General features: G+C 32.9%; 6 protein-coding genes across 6 annotated transcripts; 5 read left to right on the top strand and 1 right to left on the bottom strand.

The window, feature by feature from the left end:
- Positions 1-109: 109 nt before the first annotated feature.
- Positions 110-14,902, top strand: REA1 (AAA family ATPase midasin; the record flags this gene model as incomplete). The annotated part of the gene is made up of 1 exon (XM_046080542.1): positions 110-14,902. The coding sequence occupies one exon, from the start codon at positions 110-112 to the stop codon at positions 14,900-14,902; it is 14,793 nt and encodes a 4,930-aa protein (XP_045935878.1).
- Positions 14,903-16,137: 1,235 nt separating this feature from the next.
- SEN2 (tRNA splicing endonuclease subunit SEN2) lies at positions 16,138-17,205 on the top strand (the record flags this gene model as incomplete). Its single annotated transcript, XM_046080541.1, has 1 exon — positions 16,138-17,205. One exon carries the CDS (start codon positions 16,138-16,140, stop codon positions 17,203-17,205), a length of 1,068 nt encoding a protein of 355 aa, XP_045935877.1.
- A 188-nt stretch (positions 17,206-17,393) lies between these two features.
- LCL2 (Lcl2p) lies at positions 17,394-17,813 on the bottom strand (the record flags this gene model as incomplete). The annotated part of the gene is made up of 1 exon (XM_046080540.1): positions 17,394-17,813. The coding sequence occupies one exon, from the start codon at positions 17,811-17,813 to the stop codon at positions 17,394-17,396; it is 420 nt and encodes a 139-aa protein (XP_045935876.1).
- Positions 17,814-18,179: 366 nt separating this feature from the next.
- CDC45 (DNA replication initiation factor CDC45) lies at positions 18,180-20,192 on the top strand (the record flags this gene model as incomplete). The annotated part of the gene is made up of 1 exon (XM_046080539.1): positions 18,180-20,192. The coding sequence occupies one exon, from the start codon at positions 18,180-18,182 to the stop codon at positions 20,190-20,192; it is 2,013 nt and encodes a 670-aa protein (XP_045935875.1).
- Positions 20,193-20,482: 290 nt separating this feature from the next.
- APC9 (anaphase promoting complex subunit 9) lies at positions 20,483-22,315 on the top strand (the record flags this gene model as incomplete). Its single annotated transcript, XM_046080538.1, has 1 exon — positions 20,483-22,315. One exon carries the CDS (start codon positions 20,483-20,485, stop codon positions 22,313-22,315), a length of 1,833 nt encoding a protein of 610 aa, XP_045935874.1.
- Positions 22,316-22,838: 523 nt separating this feature from the next.
- On the top strand, positions 22,839-24,794 carry SAC6 (fimbrin; the record flags this gene model as incomplete). The annotated part of the gene is made up of 1 exon (XM_046080537.1): positions 22,839-24,794. The coding sequence occupies one exon, from the start codon at positions 22,839-22,841 to the stop codon at positions 24,792-24,794; it is 1,956 nt and encodes a 651-aa protein (XP_045935873.1).
- Positions 24,795-24,919: the final 125 nt, after the last annotated feature.

Below are 24,919 nucleotides of genomic sequence, written 5' to 3'. Positions count from 1 at the left end.
ATCAAAATATACAAACCATACTCAGAAGGAAAAAAACAACAAAAAAAAAAACAAAAAAAAAAAAAAAAAAAGAATAAAAAAAATAAAAACAATTCCATAATACTTCATAATGTCTTCCATAAATGATATTATTATAGATCTGAATAAGTGTAATAAAAGATTTCATTCTGTCCAAGACGTATATGGCCCATTTCATGAAGATGCAATTTTCCAATTTGATGTGAAAAAATCAGTTCAAGAAAATTTAAACGAATTAAGTTTCAAGAGTTTGAACTATTCAGTTGAACACTTGTATATTTATAGATCCATTTTTATCGAAATCGTTGCTAGATGGGTTAATATTTTTGAAAAAAAAAACATTAACAAAAATACAAATACCCTGCTTATGCTTGATATCTTGAATTCAATGGGAGAAATAATCACCCTTGCTCCAGAAACAAGTAATCTAATTGAATACTTTGTTAATAATAATTTAGAATATTTAAACGCTTTTTTACAAACAAATCCTCAAAAAGTTCACACAGTTTTGTTATCTTACTATAGATTTTTATACCAAGATAAGGAGAGATTTATAAAGTTTATTAATACCGATATTTTGTACAATTTATTGAAAAGTGAAAAGATCTCCAGTATCGACAAATTTTTATCCATCAAAATTTTATCGTACGCTTTGGATATAGCAGAATCAGCTACTCTAACTTTAATTTCAAAGTATATTCAAAATGAAAATAAAGAGTTGCTAGGAAAGTTTGATAAACAAAATAATGTAAATTTCAAATTTTTGGAATTAAACGAAGCTGCTAGATTTTCCGTTTTTATGAAATTGCCTACTATCACAGATGAAACAAATCTTTTACAACGTTTTGTTATCTCAGCTTCTGACTTGAGCCCCTTTGTTGTTTCCGTTTTTGGTGTATTAGTAATTAATTTAAACCAATACAATAAAGAGGTATCAACACTAAACAACTCCGAATTAGTACCAACTGCGCAAGCTTTAGCCTCAATTAAAACCGTTGCTTCTTACATTCAATGCTCGAAGCCAGTTTTGATCCATGGACCTTCTGGTTGTGGTAAAACTTTTTTAATTAATGAGTTGCATAACTGTATTTCTCCAAATGATTCATCTTCACTAATAAAAATCCATTTAGGAGAACAAACCGATGCTAAACTTTTATTGGGTACTTATACATCAGGCTCGAAACCAGGCACCTTTGTTTGGAAAAATGGTGTTTTGACCACCGCTGTGAAAGAAGGTAAGTGGGTTCTGATTGAAGATATTGACAGAGCTCCAACTGAAATAGCCTCTGTATTATTAACTCTATTGGAAAAAAAAGAGTTGGTTATTCCCAATCGAGGACAAATTATTAAATGTGGTAATGGCTTTCAATTGCTATCTACAATCACATCTTCACCTGACAAAACAAAAGATATTGATATTATTGGAAAACGATTATGGAATATCGTCGAAGTTCCTCCAACTACCGATTTACAAACAATTTTATCTGAAAAATATCCATTATTGTCAAATATAATACCTACTTTAATTGAAACTTTTGAGCAGGTCAAATCCAAAACAGAAAATCCACAGTTTATTTCGTTAAATAAAGGTGTTCATCCACGTATTATTTCAGTAAGAGATTTAATGAAATTATGCGACCGTATAAACATCCATTTCCAACGTAACAATGTTTCCGCTTCTAATCAATTACTAGAGACTTCCTTATATGATGCTATATTTTTAGAAACGTTGGATTGCTTTACTTCTGCTATTAGTGAGCTGCGAGCTTTAACACCTTTAGTCAAAATTATCGGCGAATGCTTGCAGGTTCCATCTTCTAGAATCCAGATGTACTTGTCTTCCCAATATGTTCCCGAGTTTGATAATTCTTCCGACGAAATTAAGATTGGTAGAGCTATTTTGGCTAAATCTGCATTGAAAACCCAAAAAAAGACTATAAATAAAACTTCGTTTGCCACAACAAACCATGCCAAGAGATTGATGGAACAGATTTGTATGAGTGTTGATATGACAGAACCTGTGTTGTTGGTTGGTGAAACCGGTACGGGTAAAACCACCGTAGTCCAGCAAGTTGCGTCTTTAATAAATAAGAAATTAACAGTTATTAATGTTTCTCAACAAACTGAAATGAGTGATTTATTGGGTGGTTACAAGCCCGTAAACTGCAGAAGTATTGCTATTCCTTTAGTGGAAGAGTTCGAGGAGCTTTTTGTTGCTACTTTTTCCATGAAGAAAAATGAAAAGTTTTATAAAGTTTTACACAAATGTGTACAAAAACAACAGTGGAAAAATGTCATTCGTTTATTTTACGAAGCTTACAAGATGGCATCGTCTATATTAGCAAAGCCGTTTAATATTGACAATGCTAAAAGTGAAGACGTACCAAAAAAGAAAAGGAAGTTAAACGTTCACGAAAAGGAACTACTCCTAGAAAAATGGACCAAATTTAATGAAGAGGTAAAGGTTTTTGAAATACAGTCCAAGTCTATCGAAAACTCTTTTGTGTTTGATTTTGTGGAAGGTTCGTTGGTTAAAGCCGTTAGAAATGGCGAATGGCTCTTGCTAGATGAAATTAACTTAGCTTCATCAGACACATTAGAAAGCATTGCTGATTTATTGACCGAACCTCAAAATAGGAGTATATTGTTGTCGGAGAAAGGTGAAGCCGAATCAATTAAAGCTCACCCAGAATTCAGAATTTTTGCATGCATGAATCCGGCCACAGATGTCGGTAAACGTGATTTGCCTGGGGGTATCCGTTCTAGGTTCACGGAAATTTATGTTCAATCTCCAGATAAAGATATCAACGACTTACTAAGAATTATTGATAAGTATATTGGAAAACACAGTATAAGTGACGAATGGATTGGTAATGACATTGCCGAGTTGTATTTAGAAGCTAAGCGTCTCGCTGAAGAAAACAAGATTGTAGACGGTTCAAACCAAAAGCCACATTTTAGTATTCGTACTTTAACTCGTACTTTGTTATACGTTGTTGATATTGTTAGAATATACGGTTTGCGTCGTTCTTTATATGAAGGGTTTTGCATGAGTTTTTTAACATTATTGGATTTAAAATCTGAAAATATTTTGAAACCGATAATTAAAAAGTACACCATCGATAGATTGAAAAATGCAAAATCTGTTTTATCTCAAACAGTACCATCGCCTGGTCCAGAATATGTAAAATTTAGACACTATTGGATGAAAACTGGCCCAGAGCAAATTCAAGAACAGCCTCAATACATTATAACACCATTTGTGGAAAAGAATATGCTAAATTTAGTCAGAGCAACATCCGGTCGAAGATTCCCAGTGCTAATTCAAGGTCCAACTTCTAGTGGTAAGACTAGTATGATCAAATATTTAGCCGATATTACCGGTCATAAATTTGTTCGTATTAATAACCACGAACACACAGACTTGCAGGAATATTTGGGTACTTATGTCACTGATGAAACGGGGAAATTGTCTTTTAAAGAGGGTGTGCTAGTTGAAGCTTTACGGAATGGTTATTGGATCGTTTTGGATGAGTTAAATTTGGCGCCTACAGATGTATTAGAAGCTTTAAATAGATTGTTAGATGATAATAGGGAATTATTTATCCCTGAAACACAGGAAACGGTTCATCCTCACCCAGATTTTATGTTATTTGCCACTCAAAATCCTCCTGGTATATATGGTGGCCGTAAAATATTGTCTCGTGCTTTCAGAAATCGTTTCTTAGAATTGCATTTTGACGAAATACCACAAGATGAATTGGAGGTGATTTTAAGGGAACGTTGTCAAATTGCACCATCCTACGCAAAGAAAATTGTTGAAGTTTACCGCAAACTATTGGTTCAGCGTTCCGCTAATCGTTTATTTGAACAAAAGAATAGTTTTGCAACGCTACGTGATTTATTTCGTTGGGCATTGAGGGAAGCTGTTGGTTACGAAGATTTGGCTGCTAATGGATACATGTTATTGGCGGAAAGGTGCAGAAACGTTGAAGAAAAGAGTGTTGTTAAAAATATTTTGGAAAAGGTCATGAAAGTCAAACTAAATATGGACCAAGTTTATATGAGCTTGGAGGACAAAAAACTATTGGAATTAAAGAGTTCTGTTGTTTGGACCAAAGCTGCCCGTCGACTAGCTATTCTAGTGTCTACATGTTTGAAAAATCATGAACCAGTTTTGCTAGTTGGTGAAACTGGATGCGGTAAAACCACTATTGTTCAATTGCTCGCACAATACCTGAATAAAGAATTAATTACCATCAATGCTCATCAAAACACAGAAACAGGTGATATATTAGGTGCCCAAAGACCCGTTCGTAATAGATCAATGTTACAATCTGATTTGTGCTCTTTATTAACATCTGTATTAAACGTAGAAAAGGGCACCGACTTGGCACTTTTGCTAGAAATGTATGACAAACTACCTGAAACAGCTGTTGACTTGGAAACAAGAAATGCCATTAAGAGCAAACGCGATAATATGAAAGTTTTGTTTGAATGGTGTGATGGGCCCTTAATACAGGCTATGAAAGAGGGAAATTTCTTTTTGTTGGATGAAATATCCTTAGCTGATGATTCTGTTTTGGAAAGATTAAACAGTGTTTTGGAACCGGAAAGAAGCTTGTTACTAGCAGAAAAGGGCTCTGTAGATAATTTTATTACAGCTGATGGTGGATTTCAATTTTTTGCCACTATGAATCCAGGTGGTGATTACGGTAAGAAAGAGTTGTCGCCAGCTTTGCGGAATCGTTTTACTGAAATTTGGGTTCCATCAATGGAAGACTTTCAAGATGTCCGCATGATTGTTTCTTCCAAGTTAGAAAAGAAATCCAGAACTCTGGTTGATCCAATTGTCAAATTTTCGGAATGGTATGCCATGAAATATGGAGCTGGTAATGTTGCTAGTGGTGTAATATCGCTTCGTGATATTTTAGCATGGATCGACTTTGTTAATTCTGTTACTCCCAAAGTACATGATAGCTATGCAGCTTTGTTGCATGGTGCTTCAATGGTTTTCATTGACGCGTTGGGTACAAACAATACGGCATATTTAGCAGAAAATTCCAAGATTTTAGTAGCACAGAAAAAAGACTGTGTTGATAAATTATCGTCCTTAGTAAATAAAGATTTATCCATTTATTTACAAGACAGATTTTCAATTGAACTTACTGATTCTAAACTTTCTTGTGGACTATTTGAAGTTACTAGAATACCAGATACAGCAAATACACCTTCTTTTAATATGGAAACACCTACTACTTCCAGCAATCTAATGAAAGTAGTTAGAGCGATGCAAGTGAATAAGCCGATTTTGCTGGAGGGTAGTCCTGGTGTTGGTAAGACTAGTTTAGTTTCAGCTTTGGCTGATGCTACAGGAAACAAATTGACACGTATAAATTTGTCTGAGCAAACAGATTTGGTTGATTTATTCGGTTCTGATGTACCAGGGGAAAGAACTGGTGAATTTTTGTGGAGAGATGCTCCATTTTTGAGAGCTATGCAGAATGGTGAATGGGTTTTGTTGGATGAAATGAATCTAGCCTCACAATCAGTATTGGAAGGTTTAAACGCCTGTTTAGATCACCGTGGTGAGGCTTATATCCCAGAATTAGACAAAACTTTTTCAAAACATCCAAATTTCTTAGTTTTTGCAGCTCAAAACCCTCAATATCAAGGTGGGGGTAGAAAGGGACTACCAAAATCTTTTGTTAACCGTTTTAGTGTTGTTTATGTGGACATTCTTACTTCTGAAGACCTTTCTTTGATTGCCAAACATTTATACCCTAATATTGATCCCGATATTTGTTCCAAGATGATTGCAACCATGTCTAGACTAGAAGAGGAGGTAACAATTAAAAAAACATGGGGGTCTTCTGGCTCTCCTTGGGAATTCAATTTAAGAGATATTTTGAGGTGGTTGAAGTTATTAAGTGCGGCTTCAATCAACAATGATATTAAGCCGTACGATTTTTTAAATATTATTGTTACTCAGAGATTCAGAACCAAGGAAGACCGTGTTATTGCCAATAACTTGATTAGTGAGGTTTTTGGTTCTGTGGGCAAAAGGGGTAACTTTTACAATTTGTCAAAGGACTACGTCCAAATTAACGGTGAACTATCCAAGCGTAACGTTTTGAATCAGTACATAAACAATGACCATTTATTGCCGCTACAATGTAATTACGAGATTTACGAATCTGTTTTAAGATGTATTAATTATAATTGGCCTTTAATTTTGGTTGGACCTACGAGTTCTGGTAAAACAGGTATTATTAGATTTATTTCTGAAATTGTTGGTGCTAAAGTTATTGAATTTTCCATGAATAATGATATCGATAGCATGGATATTTTAGGTGGATACGAACAAGTAGATTTGGTTAGAAAAATATCATATGTTGTGGAGGAATTAAAATTTTTGTTGAAAGAGTTAATTATTGTCAATACATGTGCAGATTCTGTGAATGCAAATCCTGCCACCATATTGTATGATTACATCAGTTCTAATGTTATTAGTCCAAAGAATTTTGAAGAATTCAGATTTTTATTTAACGAACTTACTAAGGCCTTATCCAGAGTTGAAATATTGAAACTTATTGATACAAAGATTGAACATCTTCATGCTGTACTTAAAGAACAAAGATCTGTTAGGTTTGAATGGTTTGATGGTATGCTTGTTAAAGCCGTAGAAAATGGTGATTGGTTAGTTTTAGATAATGCCAATCTATGCTCGCCATCTGTATTGGATAGATTGAATTCTTTGTTGGAAAACAATGGTTCCTTGGTTATCAACGAGTGTAATTTAGCAGACGGTAGTCCAAGGATAGTGAAACCTCATAAAAATTTTAGGTTATTTTTAACTGTAGATCCCAGATATGGAGAATTGTCTAGAGCTATGAGAAATAGAGGGGTAGAAGTTTATGTGGAATCTATTGAAACACGTGCAACTGTTTTCGATAAGTTGTCTTTAGATTTTCTGCCCAAAAACCCTCTATTTGGTTCCGATATTGACGAAAGATTTTTATCCATTTCTTTACAGGAACGTAGTGTTCCCATTTCTAAGTTTGTACCCGCTTGTATTTCATTTTTCTTGCCTTTCACAAGGTTATATGACGTGATTCTAATGGGGGCCAGTTCTGATTCGATTGTGTCATTAATTCCCTTTTCTGATTTGAAAGAATTTGAGACATGGAAGAATAATGTACTGAGCTATAAATTTTTTTCAGAGAGCGCTTTGATCAGCAAATTTTCTGACTTTATTGAATGTTTAAAAAAGCTCGATTTGCCGAATAATCTAAGAAAGTTATATGGCAATTGTCAAGGGATTTCTGAAGAGCTGTTAGGATCTCCAAACACATTTGTTGATTCTCAAGCTTTATGCACTGTATTGAATGAATATATTTTATCTTCTATAAAGGAAAGCAACGAGTATGCTGCCAGCGCAGATGCAGTTTTTTTGTTTGAAACAGTTTCCCAACAAATCGAAGAAGAAAAATTATTAGAATTTACTTTTAAAAAAGCAGCACACGGTAAGTTAAACGAATTGAATTATTTGCAACAATCTGCTGCTTATACAAATGGACGTGTAATGAAAAATCCTCCTAAAATTCCAATTTTCAATTTGTTGAATAATATAAACAAATTTATATTAAATGAGCTGGCGGGTAAAAGCTTATTCAAAACAAAGGAAAAATATAAAATTTTGTTAGGCTTATGTTTAATCTGGAATTGTGCTTTCGATATCTCATTGGACAAAAATGAAGCTAAGCTTAGAGTTTTCCATGAATTATTATCCAATTGGGTGGAAAGGAATAGGCAATATATTAATACAGATGCTGTTTTGTATTTTATCCAAGAATTTGGCTCTTCCTTAGAATTGACTACCGGTGTATCAATGCATTTGATTTGGGAATCTTTTAGGGTAAAATATCCTTCATCTTCTGAAAATTGGAGCAAGATCTACAAGATTAGGGAACTATTTAGTTTGTTTGATGAGACCATTAAATCTCAATTTAACGACACATACGGTTCAATTGTTGAACTAAGAGAAACTCTATTTGTTATTGTAAACAGAATATTAAATGATGAATTGTTCGATGCTTCTTCTGTCATCTCTAAAATTGAAAATAGCCTGTTAGATCTTAACAACGTTTCTTCAAAATTTCTAATAAAACGGAATCATTACTTTTTACAAGAGTTTGATTCTCTGACGAGACTCGTATTTAGAAAAGATCCGGAACTAGAATCACTTATTATTTCCTTTTCTCCAAACTCAAGCATTCCATCCGATAAGTTGTGCAAGCTAGTTACAAATAGTTACACTTATCCGTGCGTGTTTGATTTATTGTGGAAAAAGATTGGTGATAAATTTGTTTCGTTCACCAAGGATGTCATTGTGCCAGAAGTTTTTATAAGTTCAATTTCAAAAGTCAACCATTTAAAAGAATCACAAGGGTTTCAAGTGAGTCAAACTCTAGATGATCTTTCTTCGTTGTTAAGGTCATTTATTGTATCATCACCCGTTTTGCTAGAAGATAAATTGCTATACTTTGCCAATATATTGAAAGATTTATATTATAAGATTGTTTCCCTACACTTGAGGGATTCTAATGTAGCAAGCAAAAGTGCCAATGAGTTGTATGAACAAATTGAGTCATGTGACAACGAAAGTTTTAAAAGAATTCATAACCGTTTTCTATTTCCATGCATTTTGAATATGGAAAAGAAAAATATAAACTGGGAATCTCTAGGTAGGACATGGATATTGCTTTCAGTTGGTTTATTGCAACTATATGTACCAAGTTCTGCATACGACCCAGCAATTAGAGAGTACGTATTTTACGATATATATTTGAAACAAAAGAGCATTTCTGAATCAATCCTCAAGAACTGGAAAGCTGTTGGAACTACTATCAGCGGGGATATTCCTATATATACAGAAGAAGCTTGTAAAAAATTCACTGTTTCTAAAGTGCCAGAAAAGCCACAGGTTTATCGTCCACCAGGATCTATTGATCAATTGTTTGATGAATGGAACGCTTTTATGAAGACCAATGTCGATTATCAAATTATAGAAAGCTTATTAGCTTCATTAACTGAAATCACCGAAATGTCTAAAGATAGATTGGAAATGTTTCATCAAACCTCCTCACAGTTTTTATACAGATTAGAATCACACTATTCAATTTATGTTGATTTGAATGATATATTTATGGGATATGTTTATGGTATCAAGTTTGGATTTGATCTGATTAAACTGTCTAAGTGTGCGGCAAGCACAGGTCCTAATTTGGATCCGATAATGTGCGCTGATATTTTGGCGATTTCCAACGAGGATTTAGTAGTCGAATGGTTCAATAATCTAACCAATTACTTTAAGACAAAGTCAGTAGATGCAACAGCTGTTGATACTTTGCTATTGTATTTTATAAAAGTTTTCAAATTTCACCAGAGAAGTGATAAATTAAGAGGTCTATTTTCTGAAGTTTTAAATGCCCTATACTATAGATGGTCTTTACGTCGTATGAAGGATGAAGAAAAAGCTAATCAAGATAGTTCCATGTTTAAATACACTGATGATTCCGAAGCAAATGCGGAAGAAGAATTTAAGAGATTGTTTCCAGATTATGAGGAAATTATGTCTACATCTGCCACAAATAATAAAGATGAAGGTTCTATAGGTTCCTTGAATGAAATTTATTATGATTTGGCTAGCACATATATGGAGCTATTTTCTAATTCTGAATACGGTTATGATGAAATGGTTGAAGAGGGCTCAAAGATTACTGAAATATTGTATAAAACGTGCACTGGTTCAACTTTGACAGGCTTATCAGAGAATGGACTAATGGCCGTTATTCAAAAAGTATCGAAGGAAATAAACTCGTTTAAAGCAACTACTGAGGAAAATCCATTAGATTTTTATAGAGATTATTCCATCGTTGAATCAAGAAAATCCATTAAAATGGTTGAGTCATTGTTGAATTCGGTAAATGCAAATTTAGAAAAATGGCCTGAACACGGCACTCTTACTGAGCTATTCCGTATTTGTACAGAGTATTTGGAATATCCGATTTGTACGCCAATTGCCAGATTATTACAAAAAATAGAACAAATCTATACTTTTGTTTCTGAATGGGAAAAATATGCATCAAGCCAGGTTTCTATGAAATCGCATATAAATGAACTTACTCAATTGGTTGTTTCGTGGAGAAAATTGGAATTGTCTACTTGGAATGAACTATTTAATTCTGAAGACAAAATTCTTGAAAAGCAAATTGGTAAGTGGTGGTTTTATTTGTTTGAAAACATTATTGTAGTTAACTCTAAGAAAGACGCAACAAATTCTTCTGAAACTTATGGTTCTCTTTTTTCTGTATTGAATTTGTTTTTCAGCAAAAGTTCCCTTGGCGAATTTACTGCCCGTTTAAAATTGGTTAAAGCATTTGCTTTACACATTAGTAGTTTGACGGATATCGATTATGTTATTTTGCACTCTTTAGAAAATGCTATTCAATTTTATCAGCAATTTAAACCGATGGTTGATGAGCATATACATACTGGAAGAAAGGATTTGGAAAAAGATGTTAAAGAAGTTATTCTTTTAGCTAGTTGGAAAGACGTTAATATAGATGCATTAAAACAGAGTTCTCGTCGTTCTCATAACAATTTGTACAAATTGGTTAGAAAATATAGGTGTTTGATATCAGGAAGTGTTTTAAGTTTCATAGAAAGCGGTATGCCAAGTATCACCGGTAACTTATCCAACAGTATTCCAGAAACGCAGATAGCATACTTCAAACACAATGCTAGCTTTAGTACCTCAAGAAAAATTCTACAACAAAGCACTGAGTGGGAATCACGTTCTGAGCCTTTAAAAAATGTTGAGTTGGTTGAACGCAATATGAAGGTGTACGCTAATAAAGTATCTGGGGAAGAATTTCCTAACCTATATGACTTTGCCATGGAAATTAAGAAGAGAGCTGATATTTTACGCAGTGAAACGCCGACTGTTTATAAGAAAGATTTAAAGAAAGTTATTTCCAGTTTGAAAAATCAGAAAACAAAATTAGTGACTGATACGATTAAAGAATTGAAGCGTATAGGACTAAAAACAAATTTCAGAGAAGACATTCACAAAGTACAATCATCTGTTACTTCAATTTTAGTTAATACTAAAAATTTTGGTGAAACAGAATTTGAAGGTTGTGATATTTACTTTTTCAGGTTGTTAGATTTGTTACCCAGATTGAGAAGCTCTGTTGCCAGTCCAAATGAAGATTTGCAACCGGGAATTGCCTCCAGGGGTATGGCCATGGCTGAAAACCTAATTTTTTCTTTATTGACCAGTAGAGACCCCTTATACAAGTTGGGTTCTAATTTTGGCAAATTTGAAGGGTTAAGAAAGTTGCTGGAAGATTTTGTGTGTTCTGATGAAATATTTTCTATGCATGGCTTTTCTTTGAAAGATAAGTTTAGCTCATTTAAATACTGCATTAAGTGGCTGCCTACTATTATTGATTATGCTTTGAATTCTTTGAGCTATTGCTGCGGTATTCAGGGCATCAATTTGGATGTGTCCATATTGGAAGATTTCAAAAGGAGTTTTGAACAATATTCTATTAAAAGCAGAAATGTTCATATTTTAGACAACACTGTTTCTAAATTAATTTCTGATTTTGAAAATAAAATTTCCGTGTTTATGACTTATTTATCTAATTCCGATGAAAAGGCTGTATCATTTATTTTTACGGCAGTTGCTAATTGGATTAAAAATTGTCAACATTCTGTTGATTTTGATGATAATCCAGTCATAAGAGAGAATGCGTCAATAGAAAAGGTGGATAATTCTTTCCGTAAACTCTATACTTCTATTATTGTATCAACTCAAAAAATTATGGAATGCCATGGTCCTGCTATTGATACTGATACTGATAAATGGTTGCTACTTGTCAATCAAAGATTACATGGCTATGTTAAAAATTTATTCTCCAAACAAGTTACCATTAACCTTGAAGAATGCTGTAAAATTTTATTCAACAATGATTTTGACAGGGGAGACTTTGTTATTTTGAAAGCATTAGCTTCATTTACATTACCAATAATTAATAGCTATTTCAAGCTTTTCGCTTCGATTTTAAACAAAACCAGACACAATTATTACAATACCAGTCGTGCAACTTTTGTTTTTTGTTCGTTGTTATCGACCTTATGTAAAGATGGTTTCTGTTCTCCTGAACCACCGTCAGAAACTACTGAAGATAATAATATGCAGGATGGGACTGGCCTTGGTGACGGTGAAGGTGCTAATAGCAACAAAGAAGATGTTGAAGAAGACGAGGATTTATTGGAAGATGCCGCTACTTCGAACCCAGATCAGAAGGAGAAAGATGAAAATGAGGAAAATGAGGATAAAGATGACTCTATTGAAATGGAAAATGATTTTGCGGGTGAATTGGAGGATATTTCGGATGATGAGAAAGAAAATAACGAGGAAGAAGAAGAAGAAGAAGAAGAAGAAGGAAGTGACGAGGATGGTTTAGACGAGGCCATTGATGACTTGAATGAAGATGCTATTGACGAGAAGATGTGGAACGAAGAAGCACCAGAAGATAGCAAAGAAAAAGAGAGTGATGAGCTGTCGGGTAATAAGCAAGAAGATGATATGCAAGCTGCAGAAAATGAGGAGGCAAATAAACCACCTGAAAGCGAAAATCCGGTTGGAAAACCTGATGATGAAGATAAAGCTGAAGGTGAAGATGATGGGTCTGATAATGAAGATGAAGAACAAGACGTTGGGGAACAAGAAGATGAGGTTAGAAATGATGAGGACAGCGATTATTTGGATAAGGGAGTTGAAGAGGTTGAAACGATGGATCTACCGGATGATATGAATTTAGATTCCGAAAATGACGATGAAGAAGACGACAACGAAAAAGAAAATGAAAAAGAAGAAAAAGAAGGAGAAGAAGAAGAGAATATCGGATCTGGTGAAGAATTTGAGGATAATATGGATATTAGTGAACTGGATAATGACAATGCTAAGCAAGTCTCCAATGAGGAAGAAGAAGAAGAAGAAGAAGAAGAAGAAGAACTGGCGAATACATCAGAGGGGGAAAAGGATGAGGAAGAATTGGATGATGCACATGATATCGACCTAGAAAATTCTGGTGCTGCTGAAGACGATAAGGATAATAGCGATAAAGAGTTAGAACCAGAAACTATGGTAGAAGAAGAACAGAAGGATGGCGATAAAAATGGCGACGACAATAACAAGGATGATCTTATGGAAGGTTTGAATGCCGCTGAGGACGCTGATGAACACAAAATGACTGATGAAGTATCCGCGCAACAAGAAAGTGGAAACAAGGGCTCTGGTGCCGATGCGTCGGATTTCCAAGAAGAACAAAATGATGTTGGTGGTTCAGGTAATGCTCAAGAACAAGATAGCAACGAGAATAAAGAACAGCCGGAAAATCAAGTGAATGATACTTCACGTGACCAGGCACGGGAAAACCTAAGACAATTGGGGGATTCCTTGAAGGAATTTCATAGACGTCACCAAGATATTCAAGAAGCTGGTACGAGCGATGAAAATGTGCAAGAAGACAAGGCCAATTTGAACCCTACAGAATTTGAACATGTCGATGGTGCCAGCAGTAATACTGATACCCAAGCTTTAGGATCTACAAGCCAAGATCAAGCCACTGGTATTGATGAAGACATGGCAATAGATGATGACCTTGAAGATGAGGAGAATGCTGAAAATCCTATGGAAGACATTAACATGGAAAATGATCAGGTTGAAGAAGAAATATTGGAAGAGGGTACTGAACAGGTAGACCAACAAGCAAAGGATAATAAAGGGAAGGGTGAAAACGGTCTTATTGGCGAGCGTAATGAAAGAGATGCCATTTCTGAAGGAGAAGTTTTGAATTTTAGTTTGGATGATGCAAGTGATTCAGTGGATGAGTTAGATTATATAATCAGAGAAGATGGGAACGAAGATGCAGTTGAGCCACCGAGATCTATTGAAGAATCGAGAATTTTATGGCAAAAGAATGAAGTTGAGACAACTGAATTGGCTTCTGGTTTGAGTGAACAATTGCGTTTAATATTGGAACCTACACTAGCTACTAAATTGAGAGGCGATTACAAGACTGGTAAAAGATTGAACATGAAAAGAATAATTCCATATATTGCCTCCCAATTCCGTAAAGATAAAATTTGGTTGAGGAGAACTAAGCCTAGTAAACGTCAATATCAAATTATGATTGCAATTGATGATTCCAAAAGTATGAGCGAATCTAAAAGTACTGATTTGGCATTCCAAAGTATTTGTTTAGTTTCTAAAGCTTTGACGCAATTAGAGAGTGGTGGATTGAGCATTGTCAAATTTGGTGGCAACACCAAAGAAGTTCTCAAGTTTGATCAGCCATTTAGTCAAGAAACCGGAGCCAAAGTTTTTCAATGGTTTGATTTTCAAGATACCAAGACTGATATAAAAAAATTGGTTGCACAATCAATTAAGATTTTTGAAGAAGCTCGTTCATCAAGTGATAGTGATTTATGGCAATTAGAGATAATTATATCTGATGGTGTTTGCGAAGATCATGCAACAATTCAAAGATTGGTTCGTCGTGCCAGAGAAAATAAGATTATGCTAGTTTTTGTGATTTTAGATGGTATTAATAGTAGTGAATCTATTGTGGAGATGAGCCAAGTTAAATATGTTCCGGATGCTTTGGGGAATATGAACCTACAAGTTGATAAATATTTGGATACTTTCCCATTTGAATTCTATGTAGTGGTGCATGATATCACCGAGTTACCAGAGATGTTATCAATCATTTTACGTCAATATTTTTCGGAACTAGCATCTATGTAAAGAATGTTTATTTTGTTTATTTTACCTTAATTTTATTTAACCTATCCTACTTTTGTATACTAGTGCAATTATTAGAAACTTTGTAGTATTTTATTTAGCAATTAACAAGCTTAAAGTAGATTTGTTTTACTTTTAATAAAACCAAGAAACGGTTTTCGTGCGTAATTTCCCTTTCTTTTTATTCCGTGGCTTTCATTGGACAATTGGACTAAAAGGTTTCTGGACTAATTCTTTTTTTTTTTTTTTTTTTTTTTTTTTTAAAAAAAGCCCTAAAATGGCATGACTGTATTTAACTTCCTAATATGGTAATCGTTTTTTGTTGTTGTTGTTGTTGACTATTTTAAACTTTTAATTACTAAATTTAAAAAAAAAAAAATGAGGTTAAATGGAGAAAATTTTACAGAGACTTCTTTTTTTATCCTTTAGTAGATCTTATCTTTACATACAATGTTGCTATTTCTTATATGAATATCTATAATATAGGTTTGCTTTCTACAAATTTGGAAAACCTAACTGTAATTACAAATGCCCTTCTAAGTGGTTGTTACTACTGTGAAGATGCGCATTGGGCTTGGGATGTCTCAATAATTAAAAAAAAAAAAAAAAAGAAGCTAATCTTTGTTACTATTATTCTTTAATGGTCAAGGATGACCATTTCCATGAATAGTCAACGAAACTAATCTATTTTTATTTTTATTTTTATTTTTATTTTTATTTTTTTTAATGATGAAAACGTGTTTTTACTACTCGAATATTTTATATGATCATTTTTGAAGAACAGGTATCTCTTTTCTGATACTTTGTTCTTCATTCATTTGGTCGTTTTATATTATTTTATGAAGATTATCATAACATTTTCATATAGACTACAACGGTATCTGACAATTATTTATAATTATATATGTGCTCTTGAATTCATAAATAGGCTTTTATTATTTTTTTTTTTCTTTTTTCTTTTTCTCTTTTTTTTTCCCCTTTAAATATTCATCACATACATCTTTGAACAACGATTACCATAATATCAACATCGAAGTACTAATATTAATATTCCTCAGATGTTGGACCAAAAAAAGTGATTACTTTCTTTTCCCCCCATAAATTAGGCCGTCTTATTGTAATAAAAATACCTTGCCAAATAAATAAATATAAATATATATATATATATACAGATGTTTAACGTTAAAGTTTAGAAAAACAAAAATTATTAGCACTTCAAAACAGCAAACACATATACCATGGCTAAGAAACATATTGCCAACTTACACTTATATAAGTACCCTTTACCAATCCATCCTACCCAACTACCTGTGTTATATCCCCACAATCCAATTTCCTGGCTATACTGGATATTTCATTATATCAAACATGTTTATTATGACAATGTGTTACATAACTCGCCGCAAATAACATTTATAATAAAAAAGAAAAATGAAGAAAATGACAAATTTGTTCAAATATCCGTTGTAAATAAAAAACATATGGAGTATTTATGGTATAACGGCTTTTTTGGAAAGGGTAGTTTATCAAGAAGTCAGCCTACATGGTTTAAAAGAAATAATAGCAGGACGACTAAAAACAATAATTTGACAACAACAACTTTGGAGGATGTAACAAAAGTTAGGAGACAACAGAGAATGAAATTTAAGCAGGAAAGGGAAAAATTTGAAGTCAAACAATTGGAGTTAAGAAAACAAGGTATAGTTGATTCCGAACAATTGCTAGTTAACGAACGTGAATTTTTACGAACAATGAGAAACAAAGAATTGCAGTTTGTTAATGATGAGAATAAGGTTAATAATTTTAATGTCCTTATAGATTGTGAAGAGTTGATATTGATGCCTGTTGAAGCATTTTTTTTAATTTTTGCTGTGCCTGTTCTGGACATGAATGTAAATAGTTTTGTACATGCCATACAACCATGTATTGATACATTAACGTTTATTAAAGAATATTCGGTATACCATTTTTATAGATCACACGGATGGTGTGTAAGAGATGGGATAAAGTTTGGTTGTAATTATTTACTTTACAAGAGAGGCCCCCCATTTTCTCATGCAGAGTTTGGAATTATTATATCAAGCTCCTTTGATCAAAAAAATAACTTTAATTATTATTCTACCATATCCAGGGTTGTTGGAGGTGCAAGCAAAACAGTAGTGTTATGTTATGTTGAATTTACTAAAGATGAAGACCATATTTTAAAATTGTGGGAAAAAAAATATTACAAACAAGTCTTTGAAAGTTGTATAAAGATTTCAGAAGTTGTATATAAAAGATGGATGCCTGGCAAAAACAGAGATTAGGTAACATATTAATAAAGAAGGTGAAAAGAATGACACATTTTATAATATGTTATATGATTATAACGATTGCTATTTGTACTAAAACAAAGAAATAACTACATAATGATTGTTTACATATTTTATTGCCTTTTCTTTTTTCTTCAAAAAAAAAAAAAAAAAAAAAAAAAAAAAAAAAAGCTACAAAAATATTACACCAATCCCTTTGAGGCGTCTATAACCCAACCACAATCTCTTACACCTTCATTATGTTGCTTAGGTCCCTTTTCAAGATCATCATACAATTCCATCAATTTGGGATCATCGACAGCAGGCTTTGATATACATACGTAATTTTTGTTATCGGGTAAAATACATTTCAATTGACTTGCTGGATATGGACAAGGACAATCAATTGGTTTATCCACACATGCTTTAGTTTCTGGACATAGGTATTTGGAACATTCATTATTATTCAAAACTGACTCTTCATGTGAAACTTGTTGTTTTTGTTGATGGTTTTGTTGATGCTGAAAAAATCCTTGTTGGAAGAATTCTTCGAAGAACGCAGAGGTGAAGGGCAATAAAGATAATAAACCTAATATCAGTAGAGTTGGATAATATTTCAACATTTTGTTTTTAAAAAATATAACTGTTCCTGTATGATTATGTGTTTACGTATTATTCATATAACTTTTTATGTTTATTTAAGAATGGTAATTTTTTATTTTTGTGAAAGAAAAAGTAAAAAAAAAAACTTGGACACGTTTTTCTAAAAGGGAAAATAGTGGAAAAAAAAAAAAAAAAATAATTTTTCGCTTATATCCAATATCTTGTATATCCGTTTTACTTTCGGACATGTAAAAAGTTGAAATTTTATTTTTTATTTTTTATTTTTTAAAATTTATTTATAATAATTAGCCGATATCGACATCTAAGAAAACCAAATCCTGTAAATATACCAACAACATAAAGAACCAAATAAACAAATAACTAAAATGTATGTAAATATCAGAGCATTCAAAAGTGTATATGAAACTATTTTATCAACTTCTGCATCACATTCATCATGCCAATTAGTTATATTTGTTTCCTGTTTAAACATAGACGCATTATGTGCCACCAAAATGCTAACTAGGTTATTTAAAACTCAATTAATCCAACTACAACTTGTTCCAGTATTTGGTTATACCGAACTACGTGAACATTATATGAAAATGGATGAAGATATAAAAAACGTGATATTGGTAGGTTGCGGAGGAATGGTTGATTTAGAATCTTTTTTGAGTAACGATGACGATGATGATCCAATAAATAGATCGGTATATATATTAGATACACATAGACCGTGGAATTTAGATAATATATTTGGATCAGAAAACATTATTTGTTTCGATGACAATACCATTGACGATGAGTTACAAAATGAAAAAAGCGCATACCAAAAATTATCGCAATTATTAGAAGAAGAGGACGATGAAGAAGAAGAGGATGAAGAAGAAAAGGATGAAGAAGAAGAGGATGATGAAGAAGAGGATGATGAAGAAGAAGAAACGGAAAGAGAAGAAGGAGATGATAATGAAGAAGCCATTTCTAGTTCTAACGACGAAAACTCAAACTCTAAAACTGAAGATTTAGGTATCGAAAAAGATGAAGGTGATCAAGGAGAGGATGAATCAGATCCAAAGCTTAGGAAAAGAAGCAATAAAAATGATTCTGGAAAAACGAAAAAAAGGAAAAAAATGAAAGGGATAATACACCAATTAGAAAAAACAATCCAAAAATATTATACTCAAGGTACTACCATATCTAATTCCTTGTCAGTACAAATCTATTCCTTAGTATCTTTATTAGGTGAAACAGATATGGATTATTTATGGCTAACGATAATAGGTGCCACATCATTGGATAACACATATCCACAGGTCTATAATAAACTATTTCCACTACTAGAAGATGAATCCAAAAGACTTGTTACCAACACTTCAGCTGAGATGACAAAAACACCGGATACGGTGAAAATAAACATTGAACAGGATTACTATCTATATTTGCTAAGATACTCCACTTTGTATAATTCCTTCTTCTACTCTAATTACGTCAATGCTAAATTGGGGCTTTGGAATGAAAATGGCAAAAGGAAACTACACAAGATGTTTGCTAGAATGGGTATCTCATTGATTGAAGCACAAAAGCATTGGCTATATATGAATAATGACATTAAAAAGGAATTGGGAAATATATTCAGAAATAATTTAGATATTTATGGACTACAAGATATAATAAGAGATGCTTTTATAAAAATTGCTGGGTATAGGAGCTCTATAAGTGCTTTTGAATTTGTTGAAGGTATAAATGCGTTATTGGAAGTTGGTGATAGTAGTGGTGATGTCTCTAGTAATGCTAATAGAGACAAGACTGTAGACAATGACTACCTTCCCATCGATGAAGTGTTAGAGAAAAGGAGTAAACAGTGGATAAGCAACTTTTGGGAAAGTTGGGACGCACTGGATGCTAGAGATCACATGAAGCTACAAAACGGGATAAATCGTGCAAAGCTTTTACAAGCAATTGTTTTCAATACTGGCGTAACTATTTTGGAGAAGAAATTGATCAAAAATTTACGTATTTATCGCTTGTGTGTTTTACAAGATGGACCTGATTTGGAATCATATAGGAATCCGTTAACTTTATTGAGGCTGGGCAACTGGCTATTAGATTGCTGTGCAGAGGGCTCTGACGATCGTTCGTTACTACCACTGGTACTGGCTGCTTTAGATACCACTACTGACACTTATTTATGTGCAGGTATGGCACCTAAATATCCACGCGGATTGGCGTTAGAACGAACAGAACCTACATTGAATAACTTCAGTGTGGCATTTCAATTGGTTGCTACTGAGATTAATGCGAAAGTTAAAATAGATAATTTTGAGAGTTCAATTTTGGAAATTCGCAGGGATGATTTATCTCCATTTTTGGAAAAGTTGACATTGAGCGGATTGTTATAAGTTTGGTAAATTATCTTTAAGGCTATTAATGATTACTTTCATTGACAACTGCTTGAATTTTTTAATATTTCTCGCGCTTTTTTGAACACAATTTTTTTTTTCTTTTTTTTTTTGTCTTTAAAAAAGCATTTTGTGGTTATCCTTGAAATCATTAAAATTTAAAAACACATGATGTTACCAACCCAAAAGAGAAAAGAAAAAAGAAAAAAACAAAAAACAAAAAAAATTACAAATATAAACACAAATACTCATCCAAATAAGAATATAAATAGAAACACAAATAATTTGCTATGATTGACAAAAATGACACCAACAGCATAGGTAATGTCCAACAAGAAGATGCTAACAACGGACAATTAAATAACGATGGTAACATTAACAACCATGTTTTACCATTTACACCTTGGAAAACACCAAAACATCATATTTTACCGGATAAAACGCCAAGCAATCCACCTTTAATTTCACCAAATTTAATGGCTGTAAGATCTATTGAAGCCATAGAGCAAAAATATAAGTTGAACAATGTTAAAGGCCATAAGTTGTTTGATTATGCACCAGATACGAAAACTACGAGCACACAAGAGAATATGAATAAAAAAAGATCCATAAAAAACAAGAAAAATTTAAACCACCCAATAATAGCTAATAAAACTGTCCCGTTGTGTGAAGAAAATGAAAGTTATTTAACAGATAATGCTGATACTACTACTACCATTGATATCAATGACGATGAAGAAGAACGAAAACAAAATGATACTAGTCAACTAGAGTTTAATCCTGGTGTATACGACTACCGTTGTTTGTACAATTTGAAACCATTATCGATGAATAGACAGGAAGAGTTTTTACAAATTGAAAGAGCCATGCATTGTAGAATTTTTCATGAAAATAAACACAAGGAGAGCATAGATTTTAGACCTGATTTACAGATTTTTTGTTGTGATGAAGATTATACAGAATATTTAAATGATCAGAAAAAAAGACAGAATTCTATTGATTTCAAAACCGATTATCCTGTAGAACCTCTAACTAACTCAGAATCTAGTGGCGACCATGATATTTTACAAGTAAATAAAGATAGATCATATTTTGGAAGGAGAGAAAGATCGGAAGTTAATGGTTTACAAGGTGAAACACCTATTATTGACCATAGTATTTTAAATAGGCGACTTTTCGAGAAAGCAAAAGATTTTACGACTCCTATTTCCAAATACATAGGACTATCTTTAAAATCAAGCTCATCGAGAAATAGAAGTAATAGTTTAAAAAATAGACACAGCTATACACGTGAAGAGAAAGAAGAAGAAAAAGAAGTTGAAGAAGTTGACGAAGAAGAAGAGGAAGGAGAAACAGAAAAAGAAAAAGATGATGATATTGAGGAACAGGACATTTGTAACGTCAATGCTAATAATGGAGATGATAATATTTTAGTATCAATATCAGGTGTCTCAAATTTGGAATTACAAGATTATATTTCAAAAAAATTTGAAAAATATAGTGCAGAAAAGAAAATAAAAAATAGTTTTATTAATTGCAATAGCAAAAACACCGATGATAACGAATTGACATTTAGAAAATTTTCTTCAAAATCCATAAACAGGTTGAAAATTAATAAAAAAGGAGATTATGGGTCTCACAGAATTATGAATATTCATGGTGATTCTTATAATAAAGGCAATAAACAAGTTTACCGGTTATTATCGTTTTTAAATGATTTGAAGCCAAAGTATTTGAATGAGTTACAGGTTTATTTTAATGAATCTACCCCTACTTCTCAACCAGCCATGAATAAGAATGACAATTATCACAGCATATTACCTAATTCTTCAACTTCTGAATCAAAGTTTTTGAACAGAGAATTTGGCTCAATAACCAATATTCTAAGTAAGATAGAGCTACAAGAGCAGTACAAAATATATATTAGAGAAACTGAAATTTTGAATAAGCTGAGGAAAAATAAGTTTATCAGTAAATCAGTTTTATTTGAACGCGACAATGATGATAATGGAGAGAATAGTGGTATTCGAGATATCAAAAATGTCGCTGATTTAGACAAAATAGTGGCTAATATTAGAGATCAGTGTCAGAGCATTTGGTATACAGATTCTATAATTTTTTAACGGGTATTGTATATGTGTATATAACAAAAAAAATTATCAACTTTTATAGAGTTATTAATGAACAAGTATGAAAGAGAGTGACAGGTTGTACAGTAGACTTTTATAACATTGGTATAATATAAAAGTTTAGGCATATTTTTTTTCTTCTTTCTATTGACGAGCAATTTCGTCGTTACAATTTCGTCGTTACAATTTCGTCGTTACAATTTCGTCGTTACAATTTCGTCATGGCATTCTCGCTTTTGTCGCCCCCCCCTCAAAAAAAAAAAATTAAAAAAAAAAAAAAACAAAAAAAAAACAAAAAAAAAAAGCCAGCCTCAAACAACCCTCAAACTTTTTTATTTTTTTCCGTTTTTTTCTGTTTTTAATTAATATTTTTTCCTTTCTTTCACAAGTAAAATTGCTGTTGTTTCCCCTGTTAAAAAAAGTAATCCTTCTTGTCGTACTCGTTTTTCCCAATTTATCAAACTTTATTAGATTACAAAGAATTCAATCTAAAAAAAAAAAAAACCAACAAAGGCTAATGAATATTGTTAAATTACAAAAAAAATTTCCTATTTTGACCCAAGAAGATTTATTTTCTACCATTGAAAAGTTTAGATCAATCGATTCAGACGATAAAGGATGGGTTGAAAAACAGGACGCTTTGGAATCTATTGCTAACTCAGGTGAAGCTTCCTATGATCAGGCTCGTCAGACTTTAAAACAAGTTGATGTTGATGCCTCAGGCCACGTCGAACTAGATGATTATGTTGAATTGGTTGCTAGAATAAAGGAACAGGCTCAGGGTGGTGGCGCTTCAGCATATGCTGCTGTCCCTACAGGTAATTCACGTATTGCTTCCAACAACATATCAAACATAATAACTTCTACCGCCGATACAGGGAGCTTACAAGTTAAAGGTACAGGTATTCAAGCAAGAATTGTTGTTGGCGGTTCTACTGCAGGTACTACTCATACAATTAATGAGGAAGAAAGAACTGAATTCACAAAACATATTAATAGTGTCTTAAGTGGCGATGAAGATATCGCTGATAGACTACCCTTTCCAACGGATACTTTCCAATTGTTTGATGAATGTAGAGATGGGTTAGTTTTATCCAAATTAATCAATGATTCGGTTCCTGATACTATCGATACAAGAGTTTTAAATATTCCTAAAAATGGCAAACCATTAAATAATTTTAAGGCTGGTGAAAATGCAAATATCGTCATCAATTCGGCTAAGGCTATTGGATGTGTTGTTGTTAATGTTCACCCCGAAGATATTATTGAGGGTAAGGAACATTTGATTTTGGGGTTGATTTGGCAAATCATTAGAAGAGGGTTATTAAATAAAATCGATATTAAGTTACACCCGGAATTGTATCGTTTATTAGAAGATGATGAAACATTGGAAGAATTTTTGAGATTGCCACCAGAAAAGATTTTATTGCGTTGGTTCAACTACCACTTGAATCAGGCCAATTGGCCAAGAAGAGTTTCCAATTTCTCTAAAGATGTTTCTGATGGTGAAAACTATACTGTTTTATTGAACCAGCTAGCCCCTGACTTGTGTTCCAGAGCTCCACTACAAACTCAAGATTTACATCAGAGGGCTGAAGAAATTTTACAAAACGCTGAAAAGTTAAACTGTAGAAAATATTTAACACCAAAATCACTAGTTTCCGGTAATCCTAAATTGAATTTAGCTTTTGTTGCCCATCTATTCAACACCCATCCGGGATTGGATCCAATTACTGAAGAAGAAAAACCAGAAATTGAAGATTTTGACGCTGAAGGTGAGAGAGAAGCCAGAGTTTTCACTTTGTGGTTAAACTCGTTAGATGTTGATCCTCCAATTGTTTCTTTGTTTGAAGATTTGAAAGATGGCTTGGTTTTACTACAGGCCTATGAAAAGGTCATGCCAGGCGTGGTCGATTTTAAACATGTGAATAAAAAACCAGTTTCAGGTTCTCCAGTTTCAAGATTTAAAGCTTTGGAAAATACAAATTACGCTGTTGAATTAGGTAAGAAAAATCATTTCAGTTTAGTTGGTATAGAAGGTGCTGATATAGTGGACGGCAACAAATTATTGACTTTGGGCCTAGTTTGGCAATTAATGCGCCGAAATATTGTTTTAACCATGAAGCATTTAGCTAAGGGTAAGGAACTTACAGATGGTGAACTATTAGCTTGGGCTCAAGCTCAAGTTGTTAAAGGCAACAAATCTTCAACCATTAGAAGTTTCTCGGATCCATCCTTGTCTAATGCTCACTTCTTACTAGATGTTTTACATGGCATTGCACCAGGTTATGTCGACTATGATTTAGTTACCCCTGGAACAACTGATGAGGAGAAATACGCTAACGCTAAGCTAGCCATTTCTATTGCCAGAAAATTAGGCGCTTTAATTTGGTTGGTTCCTGAAGATATTAACGAAGTTCGTTCAAGATTAATTATTACCTTTGTAGCTTCTTTGATGTCTTTACACAAGTGAAAATTGATCTACTTCGACTTTAGCTATATCTATTCTATATTTTTTGTTCTTTTTATTTAGTATTTTTATACACATCCATATATAGATAGATATATATTATAGTTTTTTTTTTTTTTTTTTTTAGC

This window comes from Saccharomycodes ludwigii, chromosome II (assembly GCF_020623625.1).
Source record: "Saccharomycodes ludwigii strain NBRC 1722 chromosome II, whole genome shotgun sequence".
Taxonomy (NCBI): Eukaryota; Fungi; Ascomycota; class Saccharomycetes; order Saccharomycodales; family Saccharomycodaceae; genus Saccharomycodes; species Saccharomycodes ludwigii.
Note: the sequence above shows the minus strand (reverse complement) of the source record. Positions and strands in the feature narration are given on the sequence as shown.